This window comes from Bactrocera tryoni, unplaced genomic scaffold (assembly GCF_016617805.1).
Source record: "Bactrocera tryoni isolate S06 unplaced genomic scaffold, CSIRO_BtryS06_freeze2 scaffold_456, whole genome shotgun sequence".
Lineage (NCBI taxonomy): Eukaryota > Metazoa > Arthropoda > Insecta > Diptera > Tephritidae > Bactrocera > Bactrocera tryoni.
The window spans coordinates 25,636-42,782 of NW_024396150.1; the positions used below are offsets into that span (position 1 = coordinate 25,636).

Below are 17,147 nucleotides of genomic sequence, written 5' to 3' on the forward strand. Positions count from 1 at the left end.
TCTATGAATAACGCAATGTACACCGAGGACATCTGGAATTTTATTTTTTAAGTACGCTATGAAGCCTTTATGGCACCCTGTCATAGCCGGAACGCCATCCGTAGCAACTGAAATAATATTTTTCAAAGGAATTTCTTTCTCATCGAAAACTTTTCCAATAATAGTTCTTCACATATTTTCTCTTCTTCTTCTTCTTAATTGGCGTAGACACCGCTTACCTAGCCAGCGTGACCTAGCCAGCGTAGCCGCTGTCTTTTAATTCGCTGAACTATGTCAATGTCGTCGTATATCTCGTACAGTTCATCGTTCCATCGAATGCGATATTCGCCGTGGCCAATACGCAAAGGACCATAAATCTTTCGCAGAATTTTTCTCTCCAAAACTCGTAACGTCGACTCATCGGTTGTTGTCATCGCCCAAGCCTCTGCACCATATAGCAGGACGGGAATTATGAGTGACTTATAGAGTTTAGTTTTTGTTCGTCGAGAGAGGACTTTGCTTCTCAATTGCCTACTCAGTCCGAAGTAGCACCTGTTGGCAAGAGTTATCCTGCGTTGGATTTCTAGGCTGACATTGTTGGTGGTGTTTACGCTGGTTCCAAGATAGACGAAATTATCTACGACTTCAAAGTTATGACTGTCAACAGTGACGTGAGAGCCTAGTGCGACGACTGTTTGTTTGATGACAGGAGATATTTCGTTTTGCCCTCGTTCACTGCCAGACCCATTTTCTGTGCTTCCTTGTCTAGCCTGGAGAAATCAGAATTAACGGTGCGGGTGTTGAGGCCGATGATATCGATATCATCGGCATACGCCAGCAGCTGTACACTCTTATAGAAGATGGTACCTTCTCTATTTAGTTCTGCAGCTCGAACTATTTTCTCCAGAAGCAGGTTGAAGAAGTTACATATTTTCTCATCTTTAATAAAACTTACGTAAGACAACAACAATGCTTCATTAGTTGGTAAAGTGGGCTCATCGAGCTGAATTGAAAATTGACTTGGCCTCAGGTGATCGCACAATGATTCTTCAATGTTTTCAGCCATTTCATCAATTCGTCTTTGCACAGAATTATTACTCAAAAGAATTTTTCGGATAATATCTGCGGCCGGTTTATGAGGCACATTAGTTATTACTTCATTTATTGCTGGCAATATTTACTCTTCTCCAAAGTTATGTGGTTTGCCTTTTTGAGAAATTAACAAAGAGATATTGTACGAAGCTCGAAGTCCGTCGTCATCGTGCTTAGCAGCCGCCGAAAATAGTTTTGCTACACTTGGCTGAGTATTATGCTTCTTCTCTAGGTCTTGAAAATATGCTACATTCTTGTCTCTCTTATCTGGATGCATTTTATTCAAATGATCGTGCAGTCTTGAAGGCTTCATCCAAAAATGTTTTTAGACATAGAATACACAAAGGCGAGGATGGGTTTGTGGGATTTTCAATGAATCCGAATTTAATATATTCCGCACAGTATTGCCGTCTCTTCTTTTTTACTTCCGACATTGTTTTGCTTTGAGAAATACGTTCAACTTCGCGAGTAGTGTAAAGGAGGCGTATGTAAGTACTGCTCATCTATTGCGCGCAAAACCACAAATGAAAATAAAATAAATATTACATTGCTTATATAGGAATGCTTAAGCAGCACCCACCGACAGGAATAAAACAAACATGCAATAACTCGATTATCTCATTCGAACAAGTCCGAACAAGTATTCAATGAACCAGCCGATTGATACGGGAATGCACAATTTGAGTTTTTTATTAAAAACTTGTTAAAACGTGATAGATATCTACGAGTACTAATAACTATTAAAATGCGAAAGTGTGTCTGTTGCCTTTTTATTTGTTTGTTTGTGTCTACTTTCATTATGAAACGGAGCGACCGATTGACATGATTTTCATTTTTCTATGTTCAATAAAATAGGACAGATGATATGAACTACGCGAAGAGAAATATAGAACCGAGTTTGAGCAATCTTTTAATTCATATTAGTTGATGTTCACAAGTTGTTGTTGAGAGTCGAGAGCTCATGCAGTCGTTGTCTAAGGGGCCTCCTAGCTAAATAAAATTACAAATCACCCCCCAGTCCTCTACACAACGCCCCCATTTTCTTTCTGGGTCTCTTACCGCCCTACTTGACACCTGCAGCGCCCACAAGGTGGCGTTATCGCCCACTTTGGAAAAGACTGTTCTAGATCAAGTCAATGCAGCTGATGACATAGTTATGCAAACAAATGACATTTCGGGAATTTGAATATTTCGTTATATTCATGAATAGAAGTATAAAGTGCAGTAAATCATTAAATTCGTGCAAATTTTTTTAAGAATTTTTAGCAGTTTTTATGAGAACAGCATCTTGAAATTATTAATGATTATTAAGTTGCTTGCAGCTTATGTCATGGCTTTCAATTTTCATCAATTTTGACAGGTAGATCGTATTATCTACTCGAACACACAAATTGGCATTGTTTGACCTTGTACCTTACTGATAGTCACTGAAATAGTCAAGTGGATAACAAATTGGAAACGTTTAAACGGTATAAACGAATGTGAAGAAATTCTCGTGAACGAAGTGCAACTTCACTTCACAAATTTTTCCACTCATTCGAATTTCGAAGTAAAATATATATGATGTTCTTCAATCGAAAATTATTGACAGCATTTCGGGTAAAACGAGCAAATAAAAACCTTACAAGATAATTGACAACTTCATTTGGATCAAAGCAAATTTCAGTCGATTTGAATGTAATTTCATTACCTTGTTGTATTTTGAAATTGATTGCAACAACGTCTATGATGATAATAACATGCATGATATGTTTAATTATGTCGCAAATCCGGAAACCAAGTGCGGTCAGGCCACCTAGCTAAGTTTTTATTAAGTCATCTTCGTTAGCCAACGTGTAGCAAAAATTGTTTGGGAGTCGAATATATTGCGTATTCTCAATAATTGCATTTTTTATTGTCAATGCTTAAAAAGTGCTTGGAAAATCCTGGCGCTAAGGAATCAATTTATTAAGAGAAAGGCATATTTAACTGGCACTTTGTATTATTTAGATTCTTTCAAACATACCTGTATTTCGTCCACATACATACATAGTATGTCAAATGTGGTACGTTGAGTATTGCTTGTTTGTACTTATTGGTCAGTAGCAGTGGTTTTATCTTCAATATCTTTCAGGGGCTTGTCGAGAGCCTTAAGCGAATGCTTGTGCACATTTGTACATTCATCCCAAATAATAATTTTAAATTTTTTTTAAACTTCAGCCATGGCATGCTCTGTTTTTACAATTTTTTTTAGGATTTGTACGAATATTGATGAACATGATATTTGATATGCTGATAATGTTGGTTAGTTCGGCTTTGCCTGAGTTAGTATTATCCTATTATTTCTGATTTTGACATTGTAATAAATGTACCTATAATTTTAACTTTTTCTTGAATACTTCTAAAAGGTAATTCGTTTTTAATTTAAACAGTTTTTTATGAACACAATTAGTTCCACAAATAATTTTTAAGGGTAGGATTTTAACTGAGTACTGTTCAGTTCTTCTTCTTCTGTACTGGCGTATTCTAGGAACAGCTTACGCGGTTATAGCCGAGTCAACCACAGCGCGCCAGTCAATTCTTCTTTTCGCAATTTGGGAGCCCATTCGAGATACCAAGTGCGGTCAGGCCACCTAGCTAGCGTAACTGCTTTCTTTTAATTCGCTGAACTACATATGTGAATGTCGTCGTATATCTCATACAGCTCAGCGTTCCATCGAATGCGATATTCGTCGTGGTCAATGCGCAAAGAACCATAAATCTTACTCAGAATCTCTCTCACGAAAACTCGTAGCGTGGACTCATTCGATGTTGTCATCGTCATGCCTCTGCATCTTATAGCAGGACCGGAATAATGAGTGATTTATAGAGTTTGGGTTTTGTTCGTCGAGAGAGGACTTTACTTCTCAATTGCCTACTCAGTTAGAAGTAGCACCTATGGAAGAAGGTAATCCTGGTTCCAAGATAAACGAATTATCTAGGACTTCGAAGTTATGACTATCAACAGCGACGTAGGAGCTAAGTCGAGGGTGCGACGACTGTTAGTTTGATGACGGGAGAATTTCGCCTTGCGCTCTTTTATTACCAGACCAATTTGCTTCGCTTCTTTGTCCCAGCTAAAAAAGGTTATATCTACTGATATCGGCGTATGCCAGGCGTTGTACACTCTTTTAGAAGATTGTACTTTCTCTATTCAGTTTCGCCAGAAGTAAACTAAAAAGTCGCACGACAGGGAGTCGCCTTGTCTGAAACCTCATTTGGTATCGAACGGCGGGCAGAGGTCCTTCCAGATCCTGACAGATCTTTTGGTGTTTCTCAACATCAGCTTACACAGCCGTAACAGTTTTACGGGTATACCATATTTAGACATCGCGGCATAAAGCCAGCTTCTTTTCGTGCTGTCAAAAGCAGCTTTGAAATCGACGAAGAGATGATGCGTGGCGAATTACTTTTCACAGGTCTTTTAGAAGATTTTGCGCATGCGCAATACGCTCGATAGACCTTATATACGCGATGTTGAGGAGTTGGCGCAAATTGTGGGGCCTCCTTTTTGTGGATTGGGCACACTTAAATTCCAATCGTCGGTCATGTTGTCATCCGACCATATTCTACAAAGAAGCTTATGCATGCTCCTTATCTCCGCCGCCGTGTTTGAATAGCTTGGCCGGCCGGCCCCCGACGGGTAATTGCTATTCGGACTTCTTCATGGTCGGGCAATGGAACGTCTACTCAATTGTCATCGACTGGGGAATCCAGTTCGCTTTTCTTCCTGGTGTTATACCTTCATTGCCATTCAGCAAGCTGTAGAACTCCTGTCGGCCAGCTTGTCAAGCTCTTCACGCATTTCGGCCTCTCTCTTTTTTGAGCGCAAATGCGTCTCACATCTCACTTTAGCTCTCGGTATCTATCCCATCTCACACGTGTTTGATTGGAACTTAGCGAGGTGAACAATCTGTTTTCTCTCCGCTACGTGAGGACACTTGTCGTCGTACCAGCTGTTGTTTGCGTTTTCCGAGAATCAATGGTTTCATTTGCACGGAATTGCTGATGAGTGCCCTCAGAGAGCAGGAGTGCAAGTCGAGTAGAAATTCGTTCGGCTATCTGTTGTGATTTCATCTTCTCGACGTCGAACCTTCCTTGTGTTTGTTGAGGCGTGTTTTTTGCTGCACAGAGGCGGGTGCGTATCTTATCTGCAACAAGGTAGTGGTCCGAGTCGATATTAGGACCTCGGAACGCACGCACACTCCTCGTCGTACCAGCTGTTCTTTTTCATTTTCCGTAAACCAATGGTTTCGATTGCAGCTGAACGTTAGAAATTTGAAATGCCGTCGCACAGTTCCCTTATACCGAGTTGTTGACGAGTGCTCGCAGAGAGCAAGAGTGAAAGTCGAGTAGATTGATCTTGTTGGTGGTTTTTCTATCCGGAGATAGCGTGGCTTGATCAATTTTCTTATGCTGAAATCTAGTACCAAAGATAACCATATTTCGGGTCCCGGCGAGGTCGATCAGCCTCGATCCATTTGGGTATGTTTCGTCGTGGAGGCGGAATTTACAGACCGTAGTGGCAAGGATACCTTATTTGCCCACCCTGGCGTTAAAGTCGCCAAGCACAATTTTGCTATCTTGGCGGGGGCAATTCTCACAGATGCGCTCCAAGAGCTCATATAAGGCATCTTTGGTCACATCTCTTCTTCATCTTTTCTCTTCCGTCGGGGCGTGGGCGCAAATCAACGATATGTTGAAGAACTTCGCTTTGATGCGGACTTTGGCTAGACGTTCATCCACCGGGGTAAATGACAGTACTCACGACGGAGTCTCTCTCCCACCACGAATCCCACACCAAATTTGCGCTCCTTTATATAGCCACGGTAGTAAATGCCACAAGGACCTACTCGCCTCAGTCCTTGTCCCATCCATCGCATTTTTTGGTCGGCGGTGATGTCAGGCTTCACACTAACGAGGACATCAACCAGCAGTGCAGCGGCACCTTCCCAATTAAGGGACCGGAATTCCAGGTGCATGCCCTCATTTCGTAGTCCTTATTTCGTGTGCCAGTGTCGTCATCAAAAGGAGGTCTCTCATCCGAGGCTGTGGTTTAGTTTTCATTTGTACTGTTTTTTACGTGGCGGGTCCCAAACCCAGCGCAAAACCCTGTGGAGGGGATGTGTCGCCTTCTAACTTTAGCTCGCCTTCAAACGGATGTTCTTAGGCTACCCCGAGGATACTTGGTCAAAGACCGAAAGTTGTGAGCTGCTTGAGCCATATGTAAGAGAACCGTTTCTGGCGGCTCCGAAGTGAATGGCGATCAGAGAACTTTCCTCACTTGCGTGAACTTCTGCACATGACTCCATTCTTCGCTAACAGCACATACTCCATTTATTCCAAAATTCGTTTGTTTTACCCAACCGCCAAAGTAATCAAAATCGTGCCAAAATGGTGAAGTGTGAAATATGTGCAATAAAATGAAATATTACTGAAATAAACTTAATTAGTTTTTATGTGAGTAATTAAAATCATTTTCTTTCATTGTTACAACTTAAATATTTATTTTATTATAAGTTGTTTTAATTTAAATGGCAAATATTTCTATTTTATTTTTTTTTTACCGTCATTAGTTTATTAAAATTATATACATATATATATAACGGATATACCGAGTTTTTATTTAAAGTATACATATAATTTACGAAATGCAAAAACAGTGCATCAGCAGATGAGAGTATTGAAAATTAAGATAAAAATACAAAAAGCATCTCTATTTACGGATGGAAGTTTTTCAATTTGAATATAATATTAATCTCCTTGTTAGTGTAAAGATGACAAATTCGTTTCGTAATGCTCGACCGTCTTTCTGGGTACATGATGATTTTTGTAAATAATTTAGTAGTGGGATCTTCTTCCGCAAATAGGTGGCCTTAAAAACAGTGGGAGTAGAACTTAAAACCATTTGAAGTGGTTAGCATTTTACAATAGATGTATTTAATAATCCAAGCTTTGAAGAGCAGAGAATAGAAGAATATGTTTAAACAAACATGTGGAAGGCTGTAATTGTTCTCATTAAGTCGACGCTTCTGCAATGATTGCGTTGCTGATTGATATGACAGGAGGAAGGAGTTTCTAGTGTTTTTTTGTATAATGTGACCATAGTTGGCACTTACGCGGGTATGTTGTATATAAAAACTGTATAAAAAAACGTCGCTCTTTTGTACACAGATATTTATAAATTTACATAGAATAAGGCAGACAGGAAGTCAAAAGTTGTTAGATTCCAAATACGCAAATTTCAATTTCTATTATAATAAGCCTTTCAACAAATGCTAACAAAATCTTGTTATAAAGGTTCTTTCGGGACTGATTTTGACTGAGACCGATAAAAATATAATAAAATAATAAATACTATTAGTACCATATGTCATGAATATCCTGAGTGACCTACTGTCTAGCTTACACTCAATTTTAAGCGGACCACAAAATCTGAAAGTGAATAATACTAATTGTAATCATTGTAAACAAGGTAGTTCCATTTCTAAATTTTCAATTTCAAATGTTGTGCTCTTAATGAATCAGGCAAGTAATAATAGTAGTTATGACCAAAAACAAGCTTACAAAAAAGCGAAGTATTATAGAACCTTAAGCTGAACATCTTTGAAATACATTGAATGAATTTAAAATAGTTTCTATATGCACAGTGGGCTTTAGATGAGAGTTTTAGAACCGAAATCTTGCAACTATGCATATAAAGATATCATGAAAAGATACAAAAAAGCAGTCAGGAAAGCTAAAACTGACTCATGGCGATCGTTCTGCACATCGATAGAAAGTTGCAGAGAAACCGCAAGGCTGAGTAAAATGCTATCCAAAGAACATATCAATACTGCCTACATGAAGGCGGAAGGGAATGCTTGGACCTCCTCTGTAAAAGAATCTCTGGAGGCACTTATTAAAACGTATTTCCCTGGGAGTCAGCAAACGCCTATAACGGCGGTTTAACCAGAACCACCGGCAAACGCAGCTGTTTACCGAGGCCAGATAGTAGACAAAAGTAAGAATAAATACGCCATGAATAGTTTTCCACAATTTAAAGCGGCAGGTCCAGACGAGATTATGCCCATAATGCTGCAAAAGCTGGAAGAACCAATGGTTCTAAAGCTTGAAAATATATACAAAGCAAGCATTCAACTGTCTTACATCCCAAGAAGTTGGAAAAGAATTAAGGTGGTGTTTCTTCCAAAAGAACACACGATAATGCCAAGGATTTTAGACCTATAAGCCTCACATCCTTTATGCTGAAGGTACTAGAAAAGCTAATGGACTTACATATAAGAACAATCATAGCGGATAAGTTATCGAGGTCCCAATATGCGTACATAAAGGGCCGATCAACCGAAACTGCCCCTCACGAAGTGATAAGTGTAATTGAAAAATCACTACACCACAAACAATACACCATGGCTGCATTTCTTGATATAGAGGGAGCCTTTAATAATATATAAGTAAGCGCTATCATTAATTCTCTGACACATGACAGCATAGATGACATGGTGTGAAGATGGATACAATCGATGCTTAAGAATAGGAAGATTATAGCATCAAACGGCATCACAAACAAGTTATGTGAGTAGAGGGACTCCTCAAGGAGGGGTCCTCTCCCCGTTTCTATGGGTTGTAGCGCTGAATGAAATACTACTCCAACTAAACGGTGGAGGGGTGAAAGCAGTGCATATGCAGATATAGTGTTGTTGGTATCCGGCATGTTCACTTCAACAGTCAGTGAGATTATAGAAAGAGCACTACGCAGGTTAAACCTATGAGCTAAGAACTTAAAACGGTAATGATGCTATTCACAAGCAGAACCAAAATCCCCCAGTTCAACTTCCCCTACTAAACGGTACAATACTCTCTCTTTCCCCCACAGCTAAATACTTGGGGGTGGAGATTGACACCAAACTGTCCTGAATATAATATAGAAACAAGAAAAAACGTTAACTTCGGCTGCATCGAAGCTATTACACCCTTCACAGGTGCATTTCTTTTAGTAACTATGTGTTCAGTTTGTATGGAAGCTATATGCTATATATATATATATATGTCAAATGCGAAAGTTTTCCATACAAGCCCTTGATTCCGATGGTTCGGTTTGTATGGCAGCTTTACGCTATAGTGAGCCGATCTGAACAATTTTTTCCGATATTACATTATTTTTATGAACAATAGCTCATACCAAATTTCGTGATGATATATCGTCAAATGAGTAAGTTTCCCATGCAAGCATTTGATTCGGATCATACAGTTTGTATGACAGCTATATGCTATAGTTAACCGATCTGAACAATTTGTTCGGAGATTACATTGTTGCCTTAGAAAATAACCTGTGCCAACTTTTGTGAAGACACATTGTCATATGTGAAAGTTTTCCATACAAGAACTTGATTACGATCGTTCAGTGTGTATGGCAGCTGTATGTTGTAGTGGTCCGATATCGGCAGTTCCGACAAATGAGCGTTTTCTTGAAGAGAAAATGACGTTTGCAAAATTTCAAAACGATATCTTTAAAACAGAGGGACTAGTTCGTATATATACAGACCAGAGAGCTGCAACGAGTATGATAAAATCAGAACAAACAGTCGTGCCAAAAACACAATCAAATCAATTCAGTTCAGCATAGACAACATTGTTAATCAATTCGTGTATCTGCCAGCGTCAACTCACCTGATGCAACTCGAACAATCTGTTCTTCGGCAATCACGATCGTGTAAACGTATGGCTGGCTTCGGTTGCAATCGTATCATGTCACTGATTTGAATCATGTGTGGCAAAAAATGTATCAGCTTTGAAATGTGCGCGTGTTACAAATTTTCGAAGCGTAAACAATGGAAATTGCATCGAATACGTACATATGTACATACATACATATATACATACATTTGTTGTATGTATGTATGTACTCGATGGAATTTCCATTTTACATATAACATATATATATATACATACATACATGTATATACAAACATATGTAGTTGAAATAGAACAGAAGTGCACTAGAGAAAATCAGTGTTTAGGAGATGATATACAAACCGAACGCTGTCGATCATTTCAATCATTGAAGCATGAGTTTGCATCACTTTGGGTATTTTCTGCTGATACGAACGTTCATAAACAAATCAGGTATAAGCCGATCGCTATTGATACAAAGTTGTTCTCTATCGCTGATTTGAAGAAAACAGTTCGCTTCGTGTACATGAACTGAACTGGCAGAATCAGACAGAGTAACGGATCAGTACTTAAGTATAAACAAAAGTTTATTACTCGTTGCAGTTCTCTGATACAGACGTACAGACAGACAGGCGATCATGGCTAAATCGACTCAGCTTAACATACTGATATAAATAGTTTATACATACATATATACTTTGTAGGGTCTCCGACGCTTCCTTCTGGGTGTTGAAAACTTCGTGGCAAACTTAATATACCCTGGTCAGGGTATAAAAAGAATAAATAAAGCTTACATGGCCCACTACACTTGCAAGAGAATCGTCAGCAAGAGTTGGGGTCGTGAACCTAGTATAATCATGTGGATGTATACCGCTGTCATAAGTCCTATACTTACATATGGAGCTCTGGTATGGTGGCCAGCGCTAAAGAAACAATACAAGGATTAGGAAATTAAATATAATACAAAAAGCAGCATGTGTTGGTGTTACTGGTGCAATCAAGTCATGTCCGACTGACGCGCTTGATGTAGATCTGCATTAACTGAATTGGGTGGTTGGAATCAGCAGAACTATGGACATAGTGATATCCTTAACCAACTCAACGTTAATAAATCAGACTACATTCTCCCAATGGTGGATTTCAATAGATACTTCCAGGTGGGGACACCCTCTAGACGAAAGGGCAGAGGATAGGAGAAGAAGATACCATCTCAGTCTATACCGACGGGTTCAAAATGGACTGCGGAGTAGGCACGGGAGTGTTTTCCGATAACTAAACGATTATGGCTAATATATGACAAGAAATGAACTAAAGACATATTAAATAGGTCCAGGAAAACTATCTACAGAGTAACAGCCACCATAACAGGGCACTGGCCATTTGAAGAACATGCGTCCAAAATGGGTATGCGCTACAAAAACATCTGCCGAGGCTGCGAAATAATAGGGAACAAGGAAACAATTTTCCATTTTCTCTGTGAATGCCCAGCCCTGTCACAGACACAGAACACTTGGAATCCATCAAGCACCAAATCGTGAATGGATGTCTACAAAAAGCATATCGGACATACATAAGTAGCTTCATCGAAACCTCAAAATGGTTTGAAAGAGAAGGTGAAACGTGATAGCAAATAATCTACGACTAGTGCATCAAAATAGCACAGCCTGTGCTAATTGAGCCCGAAAGACAACTGGGCTCCTACTTACCTACCTAAAGTAGTTTATATCAAATAAGTCACACTTCGCCAACAGAAATCAGAATTTTGAAAGCGAGAGGAATTTAGCACACTATTCTTGTTATTAATAGGGTGCATTCTTATTATATATTAGGTATATACAAATATTTAAATAAACCCCAATCTATATTAAACACAAATAATCGCATTTCTTGTCATGTAATTAATTCTCATTTCAGGCTGTAAAATCAAAGCACTTCGCGCAAAGACGAATACTTACATAAAAACACCAGTACGTGGTGAAGAACCAGTCTTTGTAGTTACTGGTCGTAAGGAAGATGTAGCGAAAGCTAAGCGAGAAATATTATCTGCGGCAGAACATTTTAGCTTAATACGTGCTACACGCAAGCCATTATCCGACAACAGCTGTGAAATAGTTAATGATAGTGTGGATGGAAATAATTGTGGATCAATCGACTTCAGGAAGATACCGCCCGGCCCACAGTCTATACCAGGTCAGGTGACCAAACAGGTCAGAGTGCCCTATCGAGTTGTTGGTTTAGTGGTAGGTCCCAAAGGCGCAACTATTAAACATATTCAGCATCAGACACAGACATATATTGTTACACCATCTCGTGATAAAGAACCAATATTTGAAGTGACTGGTTTGCCTGACAACGTTGAATCAGCACGTAAACAAATTGAAGCTCATATTGCTCTTCGCACAGGAACTTTATCCACGTGTGGTGGGAATAACAACAGTTCTGTTATACTGTCAGGTTCGACAAATGATGTACTAGCCGTTCACAGCTTGAATCTTTTAAGCCAAATCCTAAATGACCCCTCAATAGATTCCGATTTACTTGTGTCTCTTTATAAAGCCGATCGCATGCGAAATACTCTAGAATGCGAAGAAGAAATAGGTGCTAAAGTGTCAGAAACGCCATACACAAATAAAATAAATTTTAATATCAACTGCTTGGAAAATAATTCCATAGATAAAGAGTCTTATATGAAACTTTTACAGGCTGATAACATACAGTTCCAAAATTTTAACTGGACGCACCAAATTCCTGATTACATAAATTTTCCAACTAATAATGCTAATTTGAAGAAAGCAAGTGAGTCTAACATCCTTACAGATGTAGATCATCTTAATCATCCATCATCTCTGCAAAAGCAGCACAACATGTTTACACCGTCACAGTCTATTTCTAGTGTAAACCATCAGTTGCAACCTTCACAAAAGAATCAGCCAATGCTTTTTGGCAACCTTGGTTGTTATATACAAACAATTAATATTGCAAACAATTCTACTGCTTCAAACAACACGAGTACAAGTGGTTTGACTCATATTAAGTATAGTAACTCGAATACACAAAACACTAGTGTGTTGACTGGTATGGCTCGGTCTTGTTCATCGGCTTCATCAACTGCGTCATCGAAAAGTGCAAATAACAGTGGTTGTGGTAGTAGCAGCCGACCAGAACTTATTAATATTTGGAAAAGTTTAGGTGATTCCCTTGATAAGGATGAAGGAATCGGAGATTCCCCAAATATTTGGACTTTACCTCCGCCATTGGCAACATTAACAGGGTCTCATTGTTCCCCGTCAACTTCAATAAGTCCGACTGATTCACTTTTGGGCGATATTTCTACACAAACCCACCTAAACAACATTGGCATGAATAACATAATAAACGAATCACATCACGAGACAGATAATATTAAAAATGTATTACAGCAACCCCAATTTAAAAGTAAGGATGTAATAGAATGTCCAGTTAACAATTCGGCAAATCAACGACGGGATTGTTTGATCTGTAAGAGTAAGAAAATAACTGCTGTTTTGGTTCCATGCGGTCACAATATGTTCTGTATGGAATGTGCCAATTGCATTTGTGAACTAGGGGATGCAGTTTGTCCCGTTTGCAGTTTAAGCGTTTATCATGCTATGCGTATACTAGCATAAGAATGTACACGCAGAAAAACAGTAAATGAGAATAATTAGATTAATTCAAATATTTATTAAAATTATATGTGACCCATTAAAATCTATAAATTATTAAGAGCGATTCCCTTTACGAATCTCAACAAATTTTGTCAATTGATACAGTTATGCATTTATGGTACATAACCAAGCGCGGCATCGTACATACATACGAAAAATTAACTGTAACTGAATGACCCAATAAATCATTTCCTACATAATAATTCATCCATAAAAATTATTAGACATTTTAATAATATACTAGAATTTGTACGCGCTTGAATAACGACACTTAAAAGTATATTTTTATATTTGAAATTATATTTTTATGTAAAGTATAAGGCTCCTGTATGTATCAGTTAATAGCATTATATGAAAAAATAATATATCCCTCATGCATTAAGAAACAGACAGTAATCGATTAAAAGTTACAACCTTTGTATGAGTAATTAAGGTGCGAGGTCGAAAATTTTGTCAAACATAATTGAGAATCACTTACACACAAATAAATAAGAATGTCATAGACACTTATCGTACATTTTTAAGTCTAGTTGTATTTATGATTTTACTTATGTAGAATATGTATAAAAATATATATCGAAATATAAATTAACAAAACGAGTTTGTTTCGATTTAATTCACAATTTATTTAACTTGGTAAGCAAGTACATCCGTATTCGTTGTGTGAGTTCTTACAACTAATCATAACAATTCATTTTTGCGGCGACTACGCCTTAATGCCTGACTTCCCTAAAAACTAGTAGTTGCAGCCGCGTGACCGCAAAGACATTTGGTGTAATCTGACTTCCGAAATTGCTTTTTTTTCTACCAAGCTTGCAAATACATTGACATCAAATCGATGGGTATGAAATTAGATATCGTTCGGAAGTTGCTGTCATGCGTTGACTTGTTGACGCATACTTAGCACCTTTCGGGTATTTACCGTTTGTACGACCACTGATGTTAACTACGCTCCTCCTTGAAATTAAAGTATCCTCTGCTTCTTTTACGATCTTCTTCAATATCACAGTGTTGGCCTTTCTTTTTTTTAGTATGATTGCTTCGATTATAACGGCAACAGTAGGTGAAGTGTGCCTCCTAATTGTAACAAACGTATCTTAATCAGATTATGCAGACTTGCTAAATGTTTCTCATATTTACAGAAAGCAAATATGGGAGTGACAATGTATCAATTGTGCGGGTTCTGCCTCAGAGTGTGATCGTGCTGATCAGTTCCAGCTGAAGTAAATACTGGCATTATGGTTATCTCCCCATTACGAGAAAAGTTTCCTAAATTAAGGGATCAGTAGGGTAATCTGGCTTGTTTTTTTTTTTTTTGATTTATGTTAATATCATGCGGAATATCGTGGAGTGTATACTAGAATCATGAAAAAATGTTGATAAATAAAAAACAAAATAAAAGTTTTTTTTTTTTAATTTTTCCCCATGCATTTTTACATAAATTTTGTCGTAACATTGTTAATAAGTTATAAAAATATAGGGACGATAGCCAGGCGTTTTGTGAACATTTAAAAGAAAAATTAAGCAAATTGGTTGAGTAGTTCGATCGGAATCAGGTCCACCAGTTTAAAAAAGTGTTATTTGAGAAAAACGCATTTAAAATTTGAGGTGTGCACTCCGAGCGCTCCGAACGTCGAGCGGTATTATTATTTTTGGGCCTTTTTCGAAACCTTCCAATGATAAAATGGGGTTCTTCATTAATTCCAAGGGTATAAGGAGACAGAAAATGCAAAAAAAAAATTTGAAAAATTACCCTACTGACCCCTTAAACTATAACTAATAAATTTGCTGAGTACAAATCTAATATCTTTTACCGACGGTGTGAAAATTAATGAAATCGGACGATAACCCCGCTCACTCCCCATATAACGTGACTGATAAAAACTACTAAAATCGCGATAAATCAATAACTAAATACGCCAGAGACATTAAATTTTACCACCGGGATGGTATAAGAAAGCTTTATGGAAGCCGGTGTGAAAATTGGACTATGGGTGTGGCACCGCCCACTTTTTGGTGAAATCCCATATCTCGGGACCTGTCCAACCGATGGTATATATCGGCCAATATGTTAGTTATCTCAATGAAAATAAGAGAGCATGGTTTCATAACATTGTATCTTTGTGCCTAAAATAGATAAATTTGAGCATAACCTTCGCCTAGCCCCTATAAAACTAATATCACAATTTTCCAACATCCGGCTGGCTTTGATTCTTGAAAGTTGCAAGAGTATAAAATGTTCGGTTGCACCCGAACTTAGCCCTTCCTTACTTGTTTTCATTTACCTTTTTGCGTATGTATGGAAATAGTAATAGTTTAAGATTTGTTTTAATGTCACGTAATGAGCGATAAGCTCTCTTATGTTCTGCTATTAACATTTCGTCGTCCTCATTAAAGACATCTATTAATGCAAAATTTCAAAGTACTTCTAAATTATTGAAAATTATATGATGTCCCATTCCGGACTCAAAATTTTTTTTGAGCGTTTTGAAAAAGTGTTCCCTTGTTCAATGATTATCTGGTTTCGATCAGATATGTTACCGTTAGGATGGTTTGTGTAAGGAAATCCTCACTATTTGTCACTGCACTTTTCGGTTCGTTGTTATCGTCGAGTTCGTTTGTATATTGTCTAGATAACGTGTCTGCTACCAAGTTTTCCTTTCCAGGTTTGTAATGAAATTGCGGAAAGAATTCTTCTACAAATGCCATCGTTTTAGTTTAAGTATTAGTAATTACGAAGTTTTTGAAGGCCCAGACTATTGCTTACAGTTCCTTTCTTTGGTTTGTGGCGCAGTTTACTTCTCTAGGTGAAAGGTTTCTAGAAAGCATTGTAATATGTCGTTGCACTCGCATATTAGCGTTAAATAATTTGGTTATGATTTTGTCAATATCCCTGATGTGTTTCATAACTGTTATAGAAAATACGGTTCTTGAGAAATGTTGAGATCATTTTTAAGAGCAAAAGGTAATCTGCAGATTCATACTTTCCATTATTGACTGGAAAAGCTGTATTTCCTCTATCTTTTTCTGCCAATTTAATTTGGTGGCAGCCTGACTATTTTTGTAAAGAAAACAGAGCTTCCCATATTTGTTAAAATTATTGTTGTGTCTAGGATTGGGTATCTGTCACTTATTGGTTGACTATTAGTTTCCCGAAAGTCTATCGCAAGTTGTGATTTTTTCTTGTCCTGTTCGTCAAATCCTGCTTAGGTGGATTGATTATGATAAAAATAGAATGCAAGAAATGATCTATTAGACCAGAAATGCATACGCGAGGCGCATTTTCACGATATTTCCTGCATAGCGACTCAATACATGGTTTGTTGCCTTGTAGTTTTATTTTGTTCGATCTCATCATATGGTAGCGCTTGACAATCCTGAAATGACCATTGAAAGCTCTTGTTTGCTTAAATAGATGAAGATAGGACAGTATCTGCGTATAGTGTGGGCTGGTTGTGTCCAAGTTACGTACCCCCCTGATCACCATTAAATTCTGGCATACTTTTAACTCAAACCTTGAATTCATCGCAAGTAATTCTTAGTGATTGAAATTCCTCTACACGAGAGGTTGCTTCAATATGAGACAATCTATTAGTTAATTCTATATATGTATGTAATGCACACACCTGCAGTTACATGAATCACATAGTTACCTGTATTATTTGATTCCCGTTTTTGTGCAAATTACATATAAATTTA

At 37.9% G+C, this 17,147-nt stretch overlaps 1 protein-coding gene across 1 annotated transcript; it reads left to right on the forward strand.

The window, feature by feature from the left end:
• The first annotated feature begins 11,162 nt into the window (after positions 1-11,162).
• On the forward strand, positions 11,163-14,048 carry LOC120781172 (RNA-binding protein MEX3B-like). The gene is made up of 2 exons (XM_040113297.1): positions 11,163-11,166; positions 11,677-14,048. Exons 1-2 carry the CDS (start codon positions 11,163-11,165, stop codon positions 13,407-13,409), a joined length of 1,737 nt encoding a protein of 578 aa, XP_039969231.1. The 3' UTR covers positions 13,410-14,048.
• The last annotated feature ends 3,099 nt before the right edge of the window (positions 14,049-17,147 follow it).